The sequence below is a fragment of the Scyliorhinus canicula genome, chromosome 11 (assembly GCF_902713615.1).
Source record: "Scyliorhinus canicula chromosome 11, sScyCan1.1, whole genome shotgun sequence".
NCBI lineage: Eukaryota > Metazoa > Chordata > Chondrichthyes > Carcharhiniformes > Scyliorhinidae > Scyliorhinus > Scyliorhinus canicula.
The window spans coordinates 30,936,149-30,959,974 of record NC_052156.1 but is presented as its reverse complement, the minus strand read 5'-3'; the positions used below and the strand labels follow the sequence as shown (position 1 = coordinate 30,959,974).

The window sequence follows — 23,826 nt, the reverse complement described above, 5'->3', positions numbered from 1 at the left end:
GGTGGGGAGAAATTCCCAGAAACCAAAACAAGTGGCCCTGGGTCACTGTCCGTGTGGAGTTTGCACATTCTCCCCGTGTCTGTGTGGGTCTTACCCCCACACCCAATGATGTGCAGGGTGGGTGGATTGGCCATGCTAAATTGCCCCTTAATTGGAAAAAAAAGAATTGGGTACTCTAAATTTATTTTTATAAATGCTTTCCAATTTACCATAGGCAATTTGCCCCTCATACGTTCATTGCTACCTTTGTTTAGATATAAGACCCTAGTTCAGAGTTTTCAAGCCATTCATGCCAACAGAATCCTCCAGTCCCACCGATGTGAACAGATATTTCAATGTCTCGCTGGCCACGGGGAAATCAATGGCAGCAGTGTTGAAAACATCCGGCCCTAATCTCGGATTAACGACATCACTTTCAAACTTGGCCCAAATTTCTCGCTCTTTCCTAAAGGCTCCTGAACAAAATTATTAATTGCCCCTTTTTCACTGCACACCGCGAGATGTAAAATAGCCTGTTTACTCTTGGATTCCTCAACATGCTGTTCCAAAAAAAACCATCTTCCATATATTTCAAGAATTTATCCTTCACAACATGAGTACTAATTATGCTAACCCATATCTTTTATTAAACATTAAAAAATATATACATCTAAATGTGGGTTGAATTTCCCCATGATTACTCTAAATTTATATTTTTTTAAATATTATTTTTTTCTGATTCACTGAGAAACATTTTTCTGCACACACCTCTTAGCATCATGAACATAACTTTGACATAAAGTTCTTTATTATATTCTTAAGCAACACACATGGCATATTAAGTCATTATAATAATTGTAACAAACATACTACCAATTTGGAAACATTTCCCTCAGTTCTCTGAAACCAGTGTTAAATATGCCCAAGTGCCAATCACTGTACAGAAACATATATGTCACAATTTGTGTATTGGTTGGTATTTGTGCTTTGGGATCTCTTTGAATAATTGTTTCTGTTTGAAGATTCCATCATATTACTTGGTGCACAGAAAGATCACTGACATAAATTCACAAGTAATACTCTTTGGTTACTCTTTGGTTCTTCAGCCAATCATTTTGACGTTTTAACTCTGTGGCTGGAATTGAATCCAGCCTGTCCCAGTGGTTGCTTTTTAGCTGGGTCCACTTAACCGCAGAAGAGGCCCCACATTAATCACTCAGTGGCTGCAAAACCCGGTGGTGCAGGGATGAAGTGGGAACTGTGCCTCCTGATGGTCATCCAACAAACCCTGTGAGGTTTACCAGTGGCATTATAGGCGGGATCTCTCATTATCAGGCATTCTGTGTCCAATTGAGGGACCTGGCTTTGCTGGAAACCACCCTCCTTTCTTTATCTCCAACCTCTCTGCTCTCATCTCTCCCCCCGACCCCATCCTGTGATTCTCATCCCACCTTCACTCACCTTTGGCCTGGGATCCCTCGGCAATCTGGGGTTTCTGGTGGCTGCATTGCTGGCAGCTGCCAGCACTCCCAGTGGCGCTGATGGCAACAAGAAGCTGTCAGCCTCTGATTGGTCACTCTTGGCATGCAGTACTTCTGTTGCCAGGGTTCTGAATCCCAGGAAAGGCACAATGGGAGCCACTTAATTGTCCCTGAACGGCAGCTAATACCATTGTGGCTCCCCCATGGAACTGAGGGGTGTTCCCCACTCGTTTTCTGACCCATGGGCAAGACTCTATGGCCAATTAAATACCACCCTGTGGGTATAAATGTACTTAAAGGTAGTGCTATATATTACAGTGATGTAGCACTTAGTGCAACACTGCCTATAAGACAAACAGAAAGTAGATTTCAACACTTAATTTTTGGTAGTGATAAAGGAAATCTATCTTTGGTGTTTCCATTGTATTGGCTAGTGCAGCTTCAATAATGCTCTTGTAGAAAGTGAATGGCTATTTTACCTCTGTGGTTGGTGAGCACCCGTGATGGTTTCTGGCAATCCAATGTGTGATGTGATAACGTCATCTGTGCAGCATTATGGAAAGAATTTGAGGAAAAGAGAGAATGCAACTTTAAAAAAGAACTAGTATAAAAATCCTATGATAAATAACCATTTTTACTGCCAGTATCTCATGATGACGATAATGAGAATTATGAGGTCCTGATGCATCATGAAAATTTAAGCTGTGTTTGTGTTCTCTTAACAATCTCACGAACCAATACATTTTTAAAAATAAATTTAGAGTACCCAATTCATTTTTTCCAATTAAGGGGCAATTTAGCATGGCCAATTCACCTACCCTGCACATCTTTGGGTTGTGGGGGCGAAACCCACGCAATCAAGGGGAGAATGTGCAAACTCCACACGGACAGTGATCCAGAGCCGGGATCGAACCTGGGACCTCGGCGCTGTGAGGCAGCAGTGCTAACCCACCGCACCACCGTGCTGCCCCCGCACTAACCAATAAATAATGGCTTGCAATTCACTGCCCGAGTTGGTGGTGGAGGCAGAGACACTAAATTCTTTCAAAATGTACTTGAATCTGCACCTTCAGTGCTCTAGACTACAGGGCTATGGACCAGGTGCAGGAAAGTGGGATTAGAAAGGGCACCTTGTGTCCTTGGGCTGGCATGGACAAGATGGGCTGATACTTTACGATGATTCTATAATTATAACTTGTTTGACAATTTAAAGCAATTGCATATGTGACTGTAGTGTAATGTTCAATGGCTCAATTGTTCTGTGTTTGGTTATGTGCGTGTCTGTTGACTGAACTATGCTCACCACACTTGATTAGTAAGTTGGATGTGGAGCAGAAAAAGTAAACAAACTGCTGAAAGAGCTGGAATCTAGAGCTGAAGCAGAGAGTAGACATTTTAAAGCACTGTGAATAAAACCTGCTACACACAGGAACTAGGTTAATCTCTGCATATCCCTGAAGAGAAAAAAAACAACATACAGCTCTGAATATTACACTTGGCATGCGCACAAAGTCAGTAGGGATGAAAGCAGATGTAGAACCTGTTCCTGGCCAAGATGCGTTCTCCATGTAATATCACGCTGGGTGGCCTATTAAGCCCTGACCAGCATGAACCATGTCTCTTGGTTGGCCTGTGAGTGTGGCTCGGGGTGAGAACAAGTCGGGTGCTGGGTCCAATGGGAACCCGGCATGAAAGTTCCTCGCATCTGCCTCAACATCCTTACCCTGTGTCTCCTGTGGCTTTCAAAGCCACTGGAATGGGGTGTTCACCCACACAGCTGGAGGTGATTTCTGGCCTAATCATCTGGCATATTGTTGTCATGTGTCCCTAGAGAGGTGGAGCCTCCTGTGGCACTGGACCTCGGACATTTGGAGGTAGATTGAGCACTGCCGACGGACTCTAGCATCTGGATAATGGTGTTTTGTGCAGACCCTACCACCTTGATCACTTGCTGCCCAGCACCAACTGAGCCCATGCCTCCCCGCTCAATGGTCTCACCTGGGATGTGCCCATACACACCTGGCCTCCTCTCCCATCTGCCCTTCTCTTCCCTTTAGAGGAGGCCCCACCAGCTGAGTATACTGTCCCCATTAGATGAGATGCACAAGGACCTGTGCCTTGCAACAAAGGCTGCACTGTGCTGTAATATTCAGTAAGAAGTCTTAAAGGTTAAAGTCCAACAGGTTTGTTTCAAACACGTGTTTTCAGAGCGCAGCTCCTTCCTCAGGCTGTAATATTCAAGCAAACCTTCCAGGGGTGACGAGGCCTTTAAATACAGCTAGTGTTGCACGTTTTACTATGGGCGTAAAACGCGTTTATTGGAGTGTATTAACACGCCTCCGAGTTCGACGTGTGCTTAACACTGCTAGGCTCTGTTCTATGTAATTATTTAAGCTCTGGAGTCGCCAGCTGCCGTATAGGCAACGTCACAAGTATTCCAAGGTCAAGTTCAAAGTAATAAAGACGATACACCGATTAGTCAAGTTCAAACGATCAATATTTATTATACAGTTAATAATAAATACTCATGCACACACACTAAGAGACTAAGCTACAACTAAACATAAGCAAACAGAATACTTATCTAACAGGAACAGGCAAGGTCAGAGAACGAGGCCTTCGTCCTGGTTTTGTCTGCAGCCTTCAGCAAGCGTTCTGGCACTTGGGAGTCTAGCGGGCTTGGATCGCGTAGCGAGCGTTGAACTTACGGTTTCGGCGGCTGGTGCTCAACGGCTGGAGTCAGGATACCAGGTGTCAGTCGGGGCCGGAGCACAGGTTTAACAGACCGGACAACACGAGGTCCCTATCTTTTATAGGGGTTCCGTTGTCCTTCCCTCTTCTCGGGCGGGCTCTACCTATTGGATCAATTTCTTATCGATACTGGATTAATTCCCCAATGCGAGGGGGTCTCCGTGATGGAGGGGGCGTTTCTTATGTCCTTTTGTTCGGAGGTTTCTGGTGCCTCGATGTCTGGGTCTTGATTGGAATGTGTCCATTCAGAACCAAATGTATCTATTGTGTGGGTGTTCAAGTCTGATGGCCTCATTAGCATGCAAAGCGTTTTGCCATTTGCACCTAGCTAAGGTCTCTTCACCTGAGCCCAAACTGGTTTCTGCTGCTGCAGAATGCAAACTGCTCTTTGCAGACTGCTGTTCTGGCTGAACTGTCTGTTTCTCAGCAGCCTTCCATTTTAGTTTGGCTCAGTGTCCATTTTGCGTGGCCAGCATGGCTACATTCCCTCCTTGTGATCCTCACAATCATACTATTGTGAAGGATCACCTATGTACTTTGCCTCCTTGTGTTCTGACCTCTTGCCAGTTCCTGTTCTACTCTGTTCTAAACTATGGGAAGAAGAGAAAAAAATTTTAACTAACATCTCTACTTGGCCCTATGTCAAAAGGGACATGCATTACTACAACTGGGAACCTCTACCTATCACTATTAACCTTAACCTTAACTTAAACATTTAATCACTCTAAAATCTTAACCATTCACACCACAACATCACACTTCCCAACTCGGCAGTCGAGTATGGAACAATATAATACATGGCTGAATTTTATTTACAGAGTGTTGTAATCAGTGAGGGGTTGAGGGGTTTGGTGGAATCCGAAGATGGGGGATTGCACTCTATAGATGGGTGAGGTGCTGGAACGAGAGGCTCTCCTCTTCCATTTCCTCAACCTGAGGGTCTGCACTAGGATGATGAGGATCGCAATCACCAACAGTGATTCGATTATGTAGGACATGGAGTACCACGTCATGAATTTAGTACACCAGGTCTGAACCTCGCTGATCAGAGCTGAGCACTGGGGGTTTGTTGTACTAACATTTACGGTGGGGGTTGTGGGGGAAACGTGTCTTGTTTCCACACATATACATATGACATTAAATAGTAATAAGTGGGCTTCCATCATTTTGCTGTTCTTCTTCTTTCTCTTCCTTCTTCCTCCGGTATTGACAATCCTGGCTTCGACCTCTGTCTCGTCCTTTGAAACCTTTGGGATCAAGCACAGTATCTGTCAATACACAGTTTAAGACCTTTACTTGTTAGTGCATCTGTCTTTCAAATCCCAATTGACCCTTTAAAATGACTGGCTAAGTCACACCCTGTGACTCCCCTCATTTTTTTTTTCAAAAAGCGAATTTAAAGACCAGCATACACCTAACAATCCTTCCTTCTGCGAGCCGTCTCGCAGGCTTAGCTGATTTACCATCCGAATGTTCCCGGATGTAAATAGCATGTGGGATGGTGGCCGAAGGGCTACCTAACGTAAAATGAAAACAAAATTTGGAAAGAAACGTCCGAATGAGTTGCGTATGGGCCGCTACGGGTATGAGTTGGATGGGATCCCCGGGTAGGGCGTGCTGTGCCATACCCGAGCTTGGCTGACCAAGGGTTGGTTCTCAGACAGGGCGGGTCCTCAGTGCCGTTTGTCCACTGCCTGAGTAACCTGGAAAAAACGGGTACGAATGTGTTTACCATGACTTGCAGCCTCTATTTCGCCGAATAGAGGGGCACCTAAAAAACCAAGGGAGCCAAGATGCTCCAACTGAGGACATCACTGAAGTTCTCAGAGATATCTGCAGATAAACTATTTGGCGTGTGGCCTTACAACGTTGGAAAGGATCTCCAATCAAACCGAAGTTCTCAAAAGTTTCGGCAGACAAGCTAACGTGTATGTGAGGTGGTCACAATCTTTTCAGCTGAAAAGAAGATGTCCATCCTCCAGCTGAACAATGTACAATCCTGAGACAAACAAACATGAAACGAAGACAAACATACGTGCAGGTTCCATCAGAAAGGACATCGTTTCCCTCAAACGATTCCTATCTTACATCATCTGGACACCTCACTTTGATTCTGCCTCTGTGAACAGGGTCACAAAGGGGTTGCCGTGTCGGGAGTCAGACACCGTGTCGTCCTGCTCTCCCGGATCCCACACCCTTGTGTGGATCAGGCATGCTATTTTGGAGTTGTGTGACCGGGGGTCACTTTCATCATTGCGGACAAGTCTGTAGGAATTGTCCCTGTGCCAGTGTGTAGCGTCGAGTGTGTTGTCGGGGTAGTCGGGGTCGGGTGGTGGTTCGGGGTTTTTGAGGTAAGTGACTTCCATGGGGTCACTGGAGTCGGGGTCGTAGTTGGTGCAGTGTGGGCTGTATGGCTGTGTGGTGTCGCTGTCTTCAGAGTCAGTGTCTGTCCTACTGTCTCTGCTGTGGCAGCTTGTGGGCGTGTCGAGGCGTGGTCTGTAGTGGTCTGTGGGCGGAGTCGTGGGCGAGTCCGTGGATGAACTGGTCTGTGAGGGGGATGGTGGAAAAGTGTTTCTGGTGGGCGGGGTGAAGTGTTCTGCTGCGTCTAGCAGGACATGGTGAGCATGGTTGGCCTGTGTTCCATATGCCTTTAACTGGTTTATATGGAACCACGCGGTCTTCCCATTAGGATACTTTATCCTGTATACGGAGGGGCTAATTTTGTCCGAAATTGAGTAGGGACCGGAATATTTTGGAGCCAAAAAACTGCTGGGGTTATAAACAGATAACATTACCTGTTGCCCAACCTGGAATTCTGTGGTGTGTACGGTCTTATTGAAACAGGCAGTCCGTTGCTGTCGGCGTTTCCCTAGCTGGACTGCGGCTGCGAGCTGTGCAGACCTCACAGTCTCAACTAGATCTGTAACTGCCTTTTCATGTGTGAGGGCCGTCACTTCGGGGCTTGTCATGTCCAGTCCTAAAAGGAATTCTGTACCTTTCATAGGGCGTCCGGTCATGAGTGTGTGTGGGGTGTATCCTGTCGATGTGGAGACAGTGTTCCTTATGAACATAAGTGCAAATGGGAGCACTGAATCCCATGTGGAATTGTTCTGTTGAACCATTTTCCTAAGGGTAGTTTTTAGGGTCCGATTCATGCGCTCCACAATCCCGCTGGACTGTGGATGATACGCAATGTGGAAGTTCTGTTTGATTCCGAATATTGTCAGGACGTTCCTCATGACCCGTCCTGTAAAGTGAGATCCCTGGTCCGAATCGATACTTCGGGGTAAACCCCATCTCGTGAAGATGTGGTGGGTCAGGATCTTTGCAGCTGTCTTAGCTGTGTTTGTTCGCGAGGGAAATGCCTCTACCCATTTGGTAAAGGTATCTATCACCACCAGAACGTATTTATAGCCATTCCTACAAGGGGGCAATGGACCTATAAAGTCGATCTGGAGGTTTGTCCAAGGGCCGTTAACTGGGCGAGTATGCCGAAGTTGTGCCTTCTTAGAATACCGCTCCGGGTTATTCTGAGCACAAATCAGGCAATTCTCTATGTAGTGCGTTACATCATTCCTGAGATTAGGCCACCAACAGAGTTGCCTGAGGTGCCTCGTTGTTGCATCAATTCCCTGATGCCCGTGTCCGTCATGGAACAAGGCAATCATCTGATTCCTGTCCTGCTGTGGGACCACATAAAGTCGGTCCTTAATGATCACACCCTCATGTGTGGTCAGTGCGTGTTTAAAGTGCTCGTAAGCAGGCACAAAGTTTCCCTTGAAAACCTCCCTGAGGTCTCCGTCCTGTTTTTGTGCTGCCACGAGATCTTTAATATCAGTCTGTGAGACTTGGACTGCGCTCACAGGGGCGCTAGCTGGTGCGCTAGCTGGGGGGGTCCATAAGTGTCCTCTCCTGGAACCTGCCTTAGCCAACGCGTCGGCCTTTACATTCCCAGGGGGTGATGACCTATGGTGGCTTCGAACTTTTATAATGCCGAAGGTCCTGTCCTTCGCTTTCGCTAAAATATGCTGGAGTAAGGGGGCTGATGGAAGGGGTTTCCCGTCTGCGGAGACAAAACCTCGTGTCCTCCACAGGGGTAGAAAATCTGTCAAGCTATTACAGACATATAAGCTGTCTGAATATATGTCTGCTGGGCTGGGGAAAGAATCGGGGTGGTCCACTATGTACGCTATGGCTGCTAGCTCTGCTGCCTGCGCGCCTAAGTGACCTGGTAACTTAAGAGCTATCTCTTCGAGAGCGCGCCCCTGCGCGTCCTCTACATAGATGCCGCATCCTGTGATACGCTCACCATTTAAAACTGTGGAGGAACCGTCTACATAAATCCTCAAGGGTCCACACGTGTCTGTGGGCTGGGGGCTTTGTTTTGGGTTCCCTATCTTCCTGGGGGGTGTTTTTGCTAAAAAGGGTCCTGTGTTATGCAGGGGAGCTACAATTTCACAGTCATGGGGCTGTCCGGGGTATTGGAGGTTGTCTGCTAAGTATGTGTGGGTGCGTGTCCGTTTCACTGTAATGTCCCGTCCTTGTAAAAGTAGGGTCCACCTAGCTGCCCTAATCTGGCTAACTGAACCGTCCTTCAGTCGACCGTCTAGTAGTAGCTGTGTGGGTGTGTGTTCGGTTAGAATGGTGATGGGGTTTAGTCCGGTGATGTAGGAGAAATACTGTACTGCCCAGAAGACAGCAAGGAGGTGCCTCTCACAGGCCGAAAATCCTTGTTCTACTGGGTCTAACAGTCGGGAGGCATAAGCCACTGGTCTTAGCTGCTCGTGCCGTTCCTGAAGCAACACGGCCGAGAGGGTTAGATCTGTGCTCGCTACCTCGATTGCGTACGGTGAAAGTTGGTCGGGGACTAGCAGCGCGGGTGCTGCACTAAGGGCTCGTTTCAACTCTTCCACAGCGCCTGTATGCTGCGGAAGCCATTCCCAGGGGGCTCCTTTCTTAAGGAGGTCTGAAAGTGGGGCGGCCTTTGTCGCGAATCCGTCGATGTGGTTCCGACAATAGCCAACCAGTCCTAAAAACGACCGGAGGGCTGAAACATTCTGGGGAAGGGGCAATTTGACGATCGAATCAATTCTTTTGAATTCGATCTCGCGTTTGCCGTGCGTGATGACTGATCCCAAATACATCACTTTACTTTCCAATATTTGGGCCTTTTTCGGGTTAACTTTACAGCCAATTTCAGTTAAGAGTTCTAGGAGTTCGGCCAGAAGCGAAATGTGCTCTGCCTTTGTGTCTGTCTGCAGTAGTAGGTCGTCTACATACTGGACCAGACAATCGGGTCGGGAAAATTTCTCTAATCCACTTGCCAGCTGTCGGTGGAAAATGGAGGGTGAATTGTGGAATCCTTGTGGGAGGCATGTCCACGTGTACTGCTGAGTTTTGAAAGTGAATGCGAATTTGTATTGGCACGCTTTTGCCAATGGTATTGACCAGAATCCATTACTGATGTCCAATACCGTGAAGTACTTGGCGTTGAGACCCTGCTTGAGCATGGTCTCGGGACTAGTAGCTACCGTTGGGGCTACTGCGGGGGTTACTTTGTTGAGTTCCCGATAATCGATGGTCAGACGCCATGATCCATCGGGCTTCCTCACTGGCCAAATAGGGGCATTGTTGGTGGAGGCTACCGTTCTCAGTACACCTTGGTCCAACAAGCTGCCTATAACTTTTTCTATTTCCACCTCTGCCTCGAGGGGAAATCTATACTGCTTTTGCGGTCGGGGGGTCCTGTCCGGTAACATGAACTTGTCCAGTCATTCTGCCACAGTCATGACGGTGACTTGCAAATGCTGTCCTGTGTTTGTTTAGTAGGGCCTTAATTTGTCTGTCGGTGTGGAGTGTAGTCAGGTCGAATGAGTACTCTCCCACTGCGCTAATCCGATTAGCGTAGTCTCCTACTGTGAGGGTGGCTGGTGCTCTGTCTGATCTCGCCATTCGCCAGACACACTGGTTCACTGGGTCGAACGACAAGCTGTGAGCGTTCATAAAATCTATCCCCAGGATGTGTTCTGCTGTCCGGGGAAGATTTACTAAAACTACGGGGTGTCTTGTGCTAATGTTCCCTAGCTGGATCGCTACGGGTGCTGTGATATGTCCCTGCTGCGAGTGTCCGGTGAACCCGCTAAGTGTGATGGTGGAGGTGGTCGGCCACGTGTCTGCGTGTGCCGTGGTTGTGGAGTTAATGGTGGTGCGGGATCCTCCTGTGTCCCACAGTAACTCTATGGGCTTCCCTTTGACTTTTGCCGTGACTACGGGCCTCCCTGATGAGTCCCATAGTGTGTCACAGACCCAAGTGGGGGAGCCCGAACACCGTCAGTTCGTCTCGTCCACATTGGTGGGTCCTGACTGTACTGCTACATTGTGGATGGGTTTTGCCTTACTGCGGTTCAGAGTGCCTGTCTGCTGGCCTCTCTGAGATCGCTGGGGTGCTTGGCACTCTTTTGCCCAATGCCCTAACTGTCCACAGTTATAGCATTCCTGTCCTTTCTGTTGAGGGCTGCTCTTGCCTTCATTTACCCATGCGGGCTTCTGGTGCTCTCTGACTGCTTGGATATCTGCAGCAGCCTGAGCCTCTTCTGGGGATCTAACCTTTGCTTTTGCCTGAAGCGATTGCTCCCAAGCGCGGGACAATCTTTTGAGGACCCATTTTTCGTTATGGGCCTCTTCTGAGGGGTCGTAACTATTGCAAGCGCTCTGTCCTGCTTCTGTTGCGTGTGAGATAATTGTGCGCGTCCACTTAACCATGTTTTCGCGGGTTAAATGCGCTCTATCTAGCTGTCCGAAAACTGCGCTGAAATGAATCCACAGCCTTCCTGCGAATGCTGTGGGGTGTTCGGATCTCTTCTGCCTGCACTTATTCAATCCTTCTACGGGGTCACCTCTATTGTACCCGATGGCATCTAAAATGGCAGTGTGCATCTCCTCTAGGCTGCCTCCTGCCACGTTTTGTGGGTCGGGGAGGGCTGCCACTACACTCTGGTCTAAGCTCAGCACGGTGAGCTTAACCTGCTCTCTCTCATCCAGGCCGTACATGGTAGCCTGCTGTTTTACTTTAGCAAAGAACTGGTGGGGGTCTGCGGTGGGGAGGAACGGAGTGATCTTTTCACAAGCGTCCCTTAGCTGGGTTACTGTTAACGGGGTGGTGTAAGTTATGTCTGGGGCGCCTTCTGATTCGGCTTTCCTCTGTGTGGTTACGGGATTCATGGGTGCGGTTATGATCTGAGCTGTGGGGGGTTGGGGTGCCTGTCGTTTCTGCTGAGCTGCGGGCGCACATGTTCCCTGAACATAACGCTGCGCTGTCTCGCTTAATTCCTGCCAATCTGGGGCGTTTTCCCCATCTAACTGAGCTCCAAAGGTGCTTTGGAAGCCATTCTGCACCGAAAGCAGAGATTGCAATTCCGCAATCTGTTTCCTGCATTTCGCGTGGTCAACTGTGCTTTGTCTTTGTTCGGTCGTTGCAGCGTGGAGTGCTCTCAAAGCTGCTTTGAGATCGGAACATTGCCTCTGCAATGCCTCCACCTGCTTCTCCGATTCCTGTCTTATCAGAACGGCACGTTGCACGTCCTGATAGGCTTTCTCATACTGGGTCTGGGAACTGTTCAGATGAGCTAGACAAGACTGGTGAGCCCTCTTGGCATCATCCACCTCTCTACCCTTCTCTGCCAACTTCCCTTTTAATTCCAGGTTTTCTTTCTCGATGTCCCTGACATCGACCTTACTCATTCGGTTCCTTTCCTCTAAATCTGCCCGGAGCGTCCTGATGACCTCCTCTGCGCCTCGCAACTGTGCCAAGCAGGACACAATCGCCATCGGCTTGCGTGCTTTACCTAAACTCTTTTTGTGTATTTGAGAGAGGTTCTCCCACCAAGTATGACCTATACTTCCGGGACCTGTCTCCTCATTTGCACAAAACTCTTTCCAAAGGGGCCATCCCTTTCCCTGCAGATATTTGCGGAGTTCCAGCTCCCACGTGGGACACTGGCCTACTCTGCTACTGCTGCTGGTCGCTGCGACCACAAACTTTGCTGGATCCATCAGACGTTCCATTGCCTGCATGGCCATTTTCTCTGACTCTCTTTTTATAATTTGGAACAGGGGGTTGCTGGGGTGGTGTTTCGTAAAAAGGGTACGGCTTACGCTATTTTCCGATTACAAAACTACCGAAAGTTTGTCGCAACAAAAAGCTTTCAGTTTTACCTTACAGCCCTGTTAGTACGCATGCACTAAACACACTTCCGAATTTCGCTTATTATTTTGAACACCTTGAATACTTGTGATCTCTTTCTTTCTCTGCAATTTGGAGTTCTAATTCAAATTTCAGGGTCCTGGACACTGTGGTGTTTCCACTTACAACAGGGTCCCGGCGGAGTCGCCACTAAATGTTGCACGTTTTACTATGGGCGTAAAACGCGTTTATTGGAGTGTATTAACACGCCTCCGAGTTCGACGTGTGCTTAACACTGCTAGGCTCTGTTCTATGTAATTATTTAAGCTCTGGAGTCGCCAGCTGCCGTATAGGCAACGTCACAAGTATTCCAAGGTCAAGTTCAAAGTAATAAAGACGATACACCGATTAGTCAAGTTCAAACGATCAATATTTATTATACAGTTAATAATAAATACTCATGCACACACACTAAGAGACTAAGCTACAACTAAACATAAGCAAACAGAATACTTATCTAACAGGAACAGGCAAGGTCAGAGAACGAGGCCTTCGTCCTGGTTTTGTCTGCAGCCTTCAGCAAGCGTTCTGGCACTTGGGAGTCTAGCGGGCTTGGATCGCGTAGCGAGCGTTGAACTTACGGTTTCGGCGGCTGGTGCTCAACGGCTGGAGTCAGGATACCAGGTGTCAGTCGGGGCCGGAGCACAGGTTTAACAGACCGGACAACACGAGGTCCCTATCTTTTATAGGGGTTCCGTTGTCCTTCCCTCTTCTCGGGCGGGCTCTACCTATTGGATCAATTTCTTATCGATACTGGATTAATTCCCCAATGCGAGGGGTCTCCGTGATGGAGGGGGGCGTTTCTTATGTCCTTTTGTTCGGAGGTTTCTGGTGCCTCGATGTCTGGGTCTTGATTGGAATGTGTCCATTCAGAACCAAATGTATCTATTGTGTCGGTGTTCAAGTCTGATGGCCTCATTAGCATGCAAAGCGTTTTGCCATTTGCACCTAGCTAAGGTCTCTTCACCTGAGCCCAAACTGGTTTCTGCTGCTGCAGAATGCAAACTGCTCTTTGCAGACTGCTGTTCTGGCTGAACTGTCTGTTTCTCAGCAGCCTTCCATTTTAGTTTGGCTCAGTGTCCATTTTGCGTGGCCAGCATGGCTACACTAGGTAGGCTTGAAAAGTTGGATGTCAAAAGCCTTCTATCCCACTAGCCCATAATTTTAAAACAAGTTAATGTTGACCGCCCTGTTGTGTTATCCTTCTTCATGTAGCATAAGCTGCTTCCTTGATGTATACTCTGACAAAGGAAGGTTCAGACTTGGAGATAGGTTTAACACATTTATTGAACAGTTAACAATTCTCCTACTTGGGTTCGATTCTCCTGCTAATCTAACTATGGTTAGATTAACTAACCAGTCAGTTATAATCCATGCGGTGGGTGTGATGCTTCCTGATCTGCCCCTGTGTCTGAGTGTCGCCTATGGAAAGAGAAAGAGCATGTGTGCCCTGTCCTTTTACATAGGTAGCCCCCTTGTGGTAGTGTCACCTCTGGATGTGTCTTGACTGCCCATTGGTCGTGTCCTATCTTACTGACCTATTGGTTGAATGTCTGTGTGTCATAATGTCTCTGGTGCTCCCTCTAGTGTTTACCTAGCTCCAGTGTATTTACATTAACCCATTGTGTATTTACAGTGCCTTAGTGTATCTACATTAACCCCTTGTGTATTTACAGTGATGCATATCACCACACGCCCATCCATTTTGCCTGTGCAATGAACAGCAGCTTTGCATCAGCAATGTAAAATTGCATTGAATAGGCCAGTTAATGGCCGAAATTGTCCCTTTATTGGCAGGTTCAGATATGACACATGCACACGCTCACCGATCTCAATTTGCTGGTATGTGAAATGAAATGACGTTAGACTGCCCAACGTAATTTTGAACAGTTTTGTGTTTGTTTGGTTTGAGCATCTTGCCAGCCTCAGGCCATACTATTCATATCACTTTCTGGCAATCTCCTTGGTTGCTGCTAATTATGTGATTAACTTACTTGTTCCACATTTTTCAGGTAGCATCATAGAATCACTACAGTGCATGAAGAGGCCATTCGGTCCATTGAGTTTGCACCGACCCTCTGAAAGAGCACCCTACTTAGGCCCATGCCCCCACCCTTTCCCCGTAACCCAATAACCCCACCTAACCTTTTGGACACTAAAGGGCAATTTAGGGTGGCCAATCCACCTAACCTGCACATCTTTGGGCTCTGGAAGGAACTGGAGCACCCGGAGGAAACCCACGCAGACACAGGGAGAACTTGCAAACTCCACCAGACGGTGACTGGAAGGCTAGAATTGAACCCGGGTCCCTGGCGCTGTGGGGCAGCAATGGTAGCCACTGTGCCATCGTGCCACCCACAAACAGCCGTCTGAGCAATGTTGACGATAAAAACACAACTGATGGTCAGGGATTTTGCAAATTTATATTTGATCCATTGGTCTTAAGTAACTTGTAACTATTCACTGCTTTGAATGCTGTAATTGGTCTGTGGAGTTAGTGTGCTTAAGAATCTTACCAATCATTGTCAAAATACAAAATGTCAATATAAAAAAGGATGTAAGCATGCAATTATGTAGTACCAGGAGGCAAGCAGTGATTGATTTTACAAAATATACATGAGAGATTTCTTCATGTGAGTGTTATGCTGTGTGAGGCATGCTGTATACCAGCGACTATATGAACTAATTCAGCTTTTATTGACACAATGCTTTTATTCATATTTAAGGGATCAAATTGCATTTTTCTATGGAAACCCAACCCATGATTGCTAAGATGTTCCTTTATCCATGAATTCAACTTTTATCTCTTACTTTGTTCAAAACAAGATGATTAGCAAAAGATACCAGGATGGGGCAGCACAGTGGTGCAGTGGCTAGCACTGCTGCCACACGGCGCCGAGGTCCCAGGTTCGATCCCGGCTCTGGGTCACTGTCCGTATGGAGTTTGCACAGTCTCCCCGTGTTTGCATGGGTTTCGCCCCCACAACCCAAAGATGTGCAGGGTAGGTGGATTGGCCACGCAAAATTGCCCCTTAATTGGAAAAAATGAATTGAATACTCTAAATTTATTTTTAAAAAGAAAGAAAAAAAAAGATACCAGGATGTACTAGCCAGTTACAGACTTTCAAAGAAGGGTCAGAGAAGTATATGTATGAGGACACAAGCCGAGCACTGAGTCAGGGGATAGAGGTGTCGGCAGAAGGTAGGCAGTATTCTCAGAATACCAGGGTCTGCAAAGGAGTTAGCAGAGAGGGCTGCCATATGGGAATACTCTTAAAAGTTGGAATTTGGAAGTAAAGGTCTGAGGTTGAGTAGTCCCTCAGGCTGGGTCTCGAATGTCTGGTACCACTTAATGGGTGGGGTTGGAGGAAGCTGTAATGTGGGTTTGTCACTCCTCTGTGAGGAGCATTGATCTGTTGCACTAGGAATTACTGACATTTGGAAGCACTTGGGCATGGCCGAGGCTTTAGGAACATTCAAAGGGGATGGAGAAGAGCTGGAGTTTTGAGGTTTAACAACAAAGAGGAGCTGAAAATTGGAAGCAACGTAGGGAGTCCTGCATTTTTGTGCTACTGGGGGGTGGGGGGGGGGGGGGGGGGGGGTGGCAGCACTGGATTTTTATGGGGGTTCTTAGGATGTGGGAGTATTGGTGAAGGTAAAAGTTCAGCAAGGGTCCCCAACTGCACTCAGTGCAGACACATTGAGAATAAGAGCAGCCTAGTCTCCACACCAGGAGCACGGTGGAAATAATGCTGGCAGACAAATGACACAAAACAAAATAACCAAAACAGGAGCACAATGTCGGCAATATCACAATAAAAGCAAATGCAGGAGAAATCATATTAACTATAATGTGGTGAATCTTGAAAACCCACTTTCGCCAAAGCAAAAGTTCAAAATTGAAAGTTTAGAATAACATCTCAAGTTAAGTATTCCAAACTGATAGCACTGCTGCCTCACGGCGCTGAGGACCCGGGTTCCATCCCGGTTCCAGATCACTGTCCATGTGGAGTTTGCACATTCTTTCCGTGCCTGCGTGGGTCTCATCCCCACAACCCAAAGATGTGCAGTGTAAGTGGATTGGCCATGCTAAATTGCCCCTTAATTGGAAAAAAAGAATTTGGTACTCTAAATTTATTTTTAAAAATATATTACAAGCTGAGCCACAAGCTCCTGAAATAAGAGTAGGGTTGATAAGGAAATGTTTTTCAGGGATTTATAACACCACAAAGGCAAGAGCATAAATAAATCTATTATTCTGCCGTTTTATTATTGGTTTTAGTGTTATGTTTCTCCCAGCCAATTTTCAAATAGAAAAACTAGATGCCACCTCAAAACACAACATAAAATATTATAAGGGATTTTAATGGTTCATTTATTTTCTCTCGTTGGTATATTTCATTCACTTCTCTTCCTTGGTATGAGAAAGCCTTAGAAATTCCACTGTCATCTTCAAAAAGGCAAGTCTCCTGTTGTCATTAGGAAACAGCTGAAAGTCCTTTCAGAAGGTTCATGTGAATTTGGTTTCCACTGTGTAACCGTTGCCCACATCTCAGAATATCACTGTGCCACCAGCTGCTTCTGGTGCAGCCCACAAGGAATGTTCTCTTATGCCCCATCATACTCCCCACCGTATAAAACTTTGGTTAGGCCACAGCTAGAGTATTGTGTGCAGTTCTGACATTATCAGAGAGATGTGATAGCACTGAAAAGGGTGCAGAGGAGGTTTCCCAGGATGTTGCCTGTCCTGGTGAGTTTTAGTTATGAAGAGAGATTGGGCAGACTTGGGTTCTTTTCCTTGGAGCAGTGGGGACTGAGGGGGACATGATTGAGATGTATAAAATTACGAGGGGCATAGAACACAGGAAGAAACTTTCCCCTTGGTGGGGGGATCAATGACCTGGGGGCATAGATTTAAAGCAGGAGGCAGGAGGTTTAGAGAGGATGTGAGGGGAAACTTGTTTCCAGAGCGTGGTGGGAGTCTGGAACTCGCTGCCTGAACAGGTGGTGGAAGCAGAGCTCATAACATTTAAGAAGTATTTAGATGTGCACTTGCAATGCCAAGGCATTGTGCTGGAAAATGGGTAAAGAATACTGTTGTGAACTGGCACAGACGTGATGGGCCAAAGGGCCTTTCTTGTGATGTAGACCTCTATGACTCTTTGACCAAGGCCCCGTATAACTAAAGCATAACATCCTTACATTTATGTTCAATTACTCTCGTAATAAAGGATAGCATTCCATTAGCTTTCTTGATTACATGCGGCACCTGCATACTAACCTTTTGCGACATGCACAGGAACACATAAATCCCTCTGCACGCAGTATTTTGAAGTCCTGCTTTACGTAATTAATATTCTGCTTTATTCTTCCTGCCAAAGTGAACAACTTCACACTTTCCAACGTTATAATCAATCTGCCAGATTTTTGCCAACTCATTCAACCTATCTATATCCATTTGCAAAGTCTGTATGTTTTCTTCACAACATACTTTCCTACATATTTTGTGTCATCTGAAAATTTAGCTACCATACTTTTTCTCTCATCATCTGAGTTAACAATCCAAATTATAAAAATTTGAGGCCCCAGCACAGATCCCTGTGGTGTCTACTCACTTAAATTCCCATCCCGCCCCTGCATTTGCTTATGCTGCCTGAAATAGTCCTGCTAACCTTTCCTCCACCAGAAATGACCAGATCATGGTCTTCTTTCCAACTCTGGTTCATTCTGTGCTAGCTCCATTGTAATGAGGCAACAGGTACAATATTGGGGGCATCCTGGGCCCCAGCATGAACCCTGAGCCTGCCATGCACCCAAAAACAGGAGCACCTGAATTTGATAGCTAGAGGTATTGCAGAATAACAACAGCAGTATTAGTTCAATCCCTGTATTGGCTAAAATAGTTCCTCGGCCCTACCTCCTTGCCTTGCCCCATAGTGTTAGCATGGAAAGAAAGAGAGAGCAAGAGAGAGAGAGAGAAAACAGATTGGCTGATACACTACATTTTAGAAAGCAAAGTATTATACCATGTAAGACACATGCATTATACCGCTGCTATATTAGAGCTCTGTTGTCATGTGAGAGTACCTTTAAGAAATGGGTGTTTAAGAAACATACCTTTAAAAAATAGGTCTTTATCAGTGATATCAGAGTGTGGGTGGAGCTGGGCTGTCAGCTTTTTACTTTCCTTTTAGGCTGTTTGCTGCGGGGTGTGTTTTTTTGGTTTTGTTTTTCAGTATTGGAGCTGAAGTCAGACAAAGAAGGTGCCCTGCTGTTCTCTCTGCCATGAAATGACTATCTCTTGATCATTTGGTCTATTCAGAATTATAAATGTTCTCAGCAGTGAATGCAAACCTGATGTGCTTCTGTTAAAAGGTGCTTCTTTTGTCTTCTGGATGTCGTTTGGGAAGTTATTAAGGATTACTTAGTGTTATATTCTTTGGGGGTTGTATTTGAATTTATGATTGTTAAGAAGTTCACTGTATGTTTTAAAAAGGTAAACATGAGTTCATAGAATCAACATTGTTTTGCTTTAAAAAATACTTGTCCATTTCTGCTGTATCACACCTGTAGAGTGGGCCGTGTGCTCCCCCTACCACAATCTAGTAAATGTTGTGGGTCAGCAGAACTTCATGATACACTTTGGGGCTCTCTAAACCCTGGCCCATAACACTGTTCACTTTGAGGGCACAAGCCATGACATTTTCTGAAGAGAAAATCTTTTTCTGCAGAAATAGTAAATGAAATGCTACCCAAATTCTATTGTTTGCAAACGACAATCACCTCTTTTCATCAAGCCCGTCAATGTCCGTGGATTAATGGAGTATCATGCTAGATGTCAGCTTTCCTACTTCTTTCACTTTCTTATTCAGAAAACTGTTCCTAACGCACCAATTAAATAAAAATACTGTCAAGCACAACAACTAGATTTTGTGTCCTCTGATTCTTACCTTGTTCCATGAGATTTATTAACTCTTCAGGGTGTATATCATCAGGCTTTTTATAGGTTGTCACGAGGGGACTCTTTTCTAACAGTTTCAACTGATCCTGAACCAAAACCTTTTCTGCTTCTGCCAAAAGGAAAGTCAATCAGTCAGACAGATCCTTCCACACTGTTAAAATAATGACAACAAAGGGCAGCACGGTGGCGCAGTGGTAGCATTGCAGTCTTACAGCGCCGAGGTCCCAGGTTTGATCCTGGCTCTGGGTCACTGTCCATGTGCAGTTTGCACATTCTCCCCGTGTTTGTGTGGGTTTCGCCCCCACAACACAAAGATGTGTAAGATAGGTGGATTGAACACGCTAGATTGCCCCTCAATTGGAAAAAATGAATTGGGTACTCTAAATTTCTAAAAAAAAAATAATGACAACAACATATACCTTGTTTGTTTTACAAAATACTCCTAAAGACACAAATGTTGTCCCAACAAGTTTTCTATTCATTTATAGGTGACGCGGAATTTAAAAAATATATAAGAATAAATTTGAAAGGAAATCCAACTGATATGTCTCCCAGTGAATATCATCTTGTTTTTGTCTCCTACTTTGATGGCACAGCTGAGAAAGATGTTTCATTCAAAGGCAAAGTGTGTTGCCGGGCCAATCGACTGTCCCACCACAGTGTCATTTCACAAGTGTTTTATGAATAGCAACGGAACAAACCGTAACGTATTTTATCTTTGATACTTTGAAGGGCCAGTCAATTCCTTCCTAAACCCAACTATCTCATTTAAATCATTTGCATTCAGGTACTTAGATTGTAAAATGGGCTTCCAGCTCCGAAATATGTTGATTATAGCTTTACTTGTATCGTATGACAAAGAACACCATAAGACATGAGCAGAATTAGGCCACTTGGCCCATCGAGTCTGCTCCGCCATTCAATCATGGCTGATATTTTTCTCATCCCCATTACATAGACATAGAACAGTACAGCACAGAACAGGCCCTTCAGCCCTCAATGTTGTGCCGAGCCATGATCACCCTACTCAAACCCACGTATCCACCCTATACCCGGAACCCAACAACCCCCCCCCCCTTAACCTTACTTTTATTAGGACACTACGGGCAATTTAGCATGGCCAATCCACCTAACCCGCACATCTTTGGACTGTGGGAGGAAACCGGAGCACCCGGAGGAAACCCACGCACACAGGGGGAGGACGTGCAGACTCCACACAGACAGTGACCCAGCCGGGAATCGAACCTGGGACCCTGGAGCTGTGAAGCATTTATGCTAACCACCATGCTACCCTGCTGCCCATTCTCCTGCCTTCTTCCCATAACCCCTGATCCCCTTATTAATCAAGAACCTACCTATCTCTGTCTTAAAGACACGCAGTGATTTGGCCTCCACAGCCTTCGTGTTCCACAGATTCACCACCCTCTGGCTGAAGAAATTCCTCCTCATCTCTACTTTGAAGGATCGTCCCTCGAGTCTGAGATTGTATCGTCTGATTCTAGTTTTTCCTACAATTTGAAACATCCTCTCCATGTCCACTCTATCCAGGCCTCACCGTATCTTGTAAGTTTCAATAAGATCCTCCCTCATCCTTCTAAGCTCCAAGTACAGACCTACAGTCCTCAACCGTTCCTCATACAACAAGCTCTTCATTCCAGGGATCATTCTTGTGAATCTCCTCTGGACCCTTTCGAAGGCAAGCACATCCTTCCTTTTTGGGTCCCTTCTTTAGATACGGCACCCAAAACTGCTCACAATACTCCAAATTGGTTCTGACCAGAGCCTTGTACAGCCTCAGAAGTACATCCCTGTTCTTGTATTCTAGCCCTCTCAACGTGAATGCTAACATTGCATTTGCTTTCCTAACTGCTGACCTAACCTGCACGTTAACCTGAAGAGAATCTTGAGCAAGGACTCCCAAGTCCCTTTGTGCTTCTGATTTCCTAAGCATTTCCCCATTTAGAAAATAGTCTATGCCTCCATTTCTCCTTCCAAAGTGCATAACCTCACACTTTTCCATATTGTATTCCACCTGCCATTTCTTTGCCCACTCTCCTAGCCTGTCCAAGCTCTCTGCTTCCTCAACACTACAGATCTTTGTATCATCTGTAAACTTAGCAACAGTGCCCTCAGTTCCTTCTTCCAGATCATTAATGTATATTGTGAAAAAGACCCTTTATCCCCACTGTCTGCATTCTGCCAGTCAGCCAATCCTCTATCCATGCCAGAATCTTACCCTTAACACCATGGGCTCTTACCTTATTTCACAGTCTCCTGTGTGGCACCTTATCAAAGGCCTTCTGGAATTCTAAATAAATCACATCCACTGGTTTCCTTTGTCTAAACTCCTTGTTACCTCCTCTAAGAATTCTAACAGATTTGTCAGACATGACCTCCCCTTGCTGAAGCCGTGCTGACTCAGTCCTATTTTATCATGCACTCCAAGCAGTCCACGATCTCATTCTTAATAATGGACTCTAAAATCTTACCAATGACCAAAGTCAGGCTAACCAGCCTATAATTTCCCGTCTTCTGCCTTCCTCCCTTCTTAAACAACGGTGTTACATTAGCCACTTTCCAGTCCTCTGGGACCCTCCTTGCCTCCAGTGATTTCTGAAAGATCACCACCAATGCCTCCACAATCCCCTCAGGTATCTTTTTTAGAACCCAGGAGTGTAGTCCATCCGGCCCAGGTGATTTATCCACCTTCAGACCTTTTCCTCAGTTTCCTCAGAACCTTCTCCTTAGTGATGGCCATTACACTCACCTCTGCCCCTGATTCTCCTGGAGCTCTGGCAGCCCCCTGGTGTCTTCCACTGTGAAGACTTACGCAAAGTAACTATTCAGTTCCTCTGCCATTTTTTGTTTCATATTATTACTTCTCCAACCACATTTTCCAGTAGTCCAATGTATATTTTTGCCTCTCTCTTATCTTTCATATATTGAAAATCTCTTCCTATCTTCTTTTATATTACTAGCTAGCTTGCACTCATATTTCATCTTCTCCCCCCTTATTGCTTTTTAGTTTTCCTCTGCTTGCTTTTAAATGCTTCCCAATCCTCCGGTTTCCCACTAATCCTTACCACTTTGCATGTTTTTTTCTTTTGTTTTTGTGCTGTCCTTGACTTCCCTCATCAGCCTTGTTTTTCTTGTTTAATGACTTGAATTGCTCTTCCCATAAAATCTGCCAAATTATTTATTAGATTTATTGAGATAGCAGAACATTTCACAGCTTCCGCCTCACCTGTTATCTCCTTCTCCATGAGGAGTCGCAAACCCTTGGGCCGATCAAACTTAGCCTTGGAGCTCACTTTGTCTTTACTGTCCCATATTTGAAGTGTCATTGGATGAGAGCCTAGTCTTAACAGTAGTTCTTTAGTGATTGGCAGCTCCACAGTATGATGGAAGACCAACCACATCCGTTCACCATCATCCCAAGGCTTTAGAACCTACAATTGTATTATGATAAAATAAATAGTTTTAAACATACCTTAATTTTATCTCCTGTCAAAACTGTACATTTTCATAACTTTCTTATGATAATTAAGAACAATGGAACAATGCCCCCCTCTAACTTCTTTTTGCTGTGCGCAGTCTGTCTAAGTGCATGGAACCTTTGAAATATTTTGCATGGCAACTTAAAGGGGACAACTTGTGCTCGCCTTCTGCAGGAACATGTGGATGCTGTGTGACTGCTCAGCCTCAAGGGAGTGTTGCCTCGGAATGTCAGAAAATAATACCAATGATTATTGTTTGAGATGCTGTCGAGTGAAGCCCAATTGGTTTAAACATTGCATTTCAGCAACAACATGAGACTAGTCGTCAAATGGTTTCTATGTAAATCTTAACTGCACACATATTCTGTCTACAAACCCTACTTGCTATTGTCACATTTCTGTCTCATCTTTTCCCATTGTAATTCCACATTTCCTATTGATCGTGTATGTCTACTCCATGATTTGTTGATGCTAACTAAATCATTCAGGCTCCAATTTCAAAAGTGAAATTGTTGGTCATGCTATTCTCAGTAACTGAAATTTCTAATGTCCAAAATAATGTTTCAAAATAATATTTCATTTTATAATTAAAAATATACACATTTCACAATCACATGATTACATTGACCAACAAGTGAAGAGGGCACTCAGTAAGTGCATACCTCCGCTCAACTGTGTTAACATTCTTGCAATAAATAGCTCTTCCTTGAGGCTTTACCCTGCCTGGTTGATGCTCGGCAACCAGAAAGCTAGAAATAAATCTTTGTATAAAGAACTTCTATCGTATTAAGGAAGCTTCAGGCGAACCCAGAGCCAACAACCTGCTCTGAAAATTCTGCTCATATTCTGACAGCTGTGATAAATTTCAGAACAGCAGTTGAGACAAAACACAACATTCCAAAACAATTAGTAATA

At 45.6% G+C, this 23,826-nt stretch overlaps 1 protein-coding gene across 3 annotated transcripts in view; it reads right to left on the bottom strand.

Annotated features, from left to right (window-relative positions):
* Positions 1 to 22,859, bottom strand: part of cfap92 (cilia and flagella associated protein 92 (putative)) — a 161,903-nt gene extending 139,044 nt beyond the window's left edge. For all 3 annotated transcript variants that reach the window (XM_038812705.1, XM_038812706.1, XM_038812707.1), the window contains exons 1-3: positions 22,659 to 22,859; positions 19,404 to 19,523; positions 1,940 to 2,003 (exon numbers count right to left, since the gene is read on the bottom strand). In XM_038812705.1, the coding sequence (XP_038668633.1) occupies positions 1,940 to 2,003; positions 19,404 to 19,523; positions 22,659 to 22,833 (359 nt within the window). In that variant the 5' untranslated portion in view covers positions 22,834 to 22,859. The remainder of the gene's footprint in view (positions 1 to 1,939; positions 2,004 to 19,403; positions 19,524 to 22,658) is intronic.
* Positions 22,860 to 23,826: the final 967 nt, after the last annotated feature.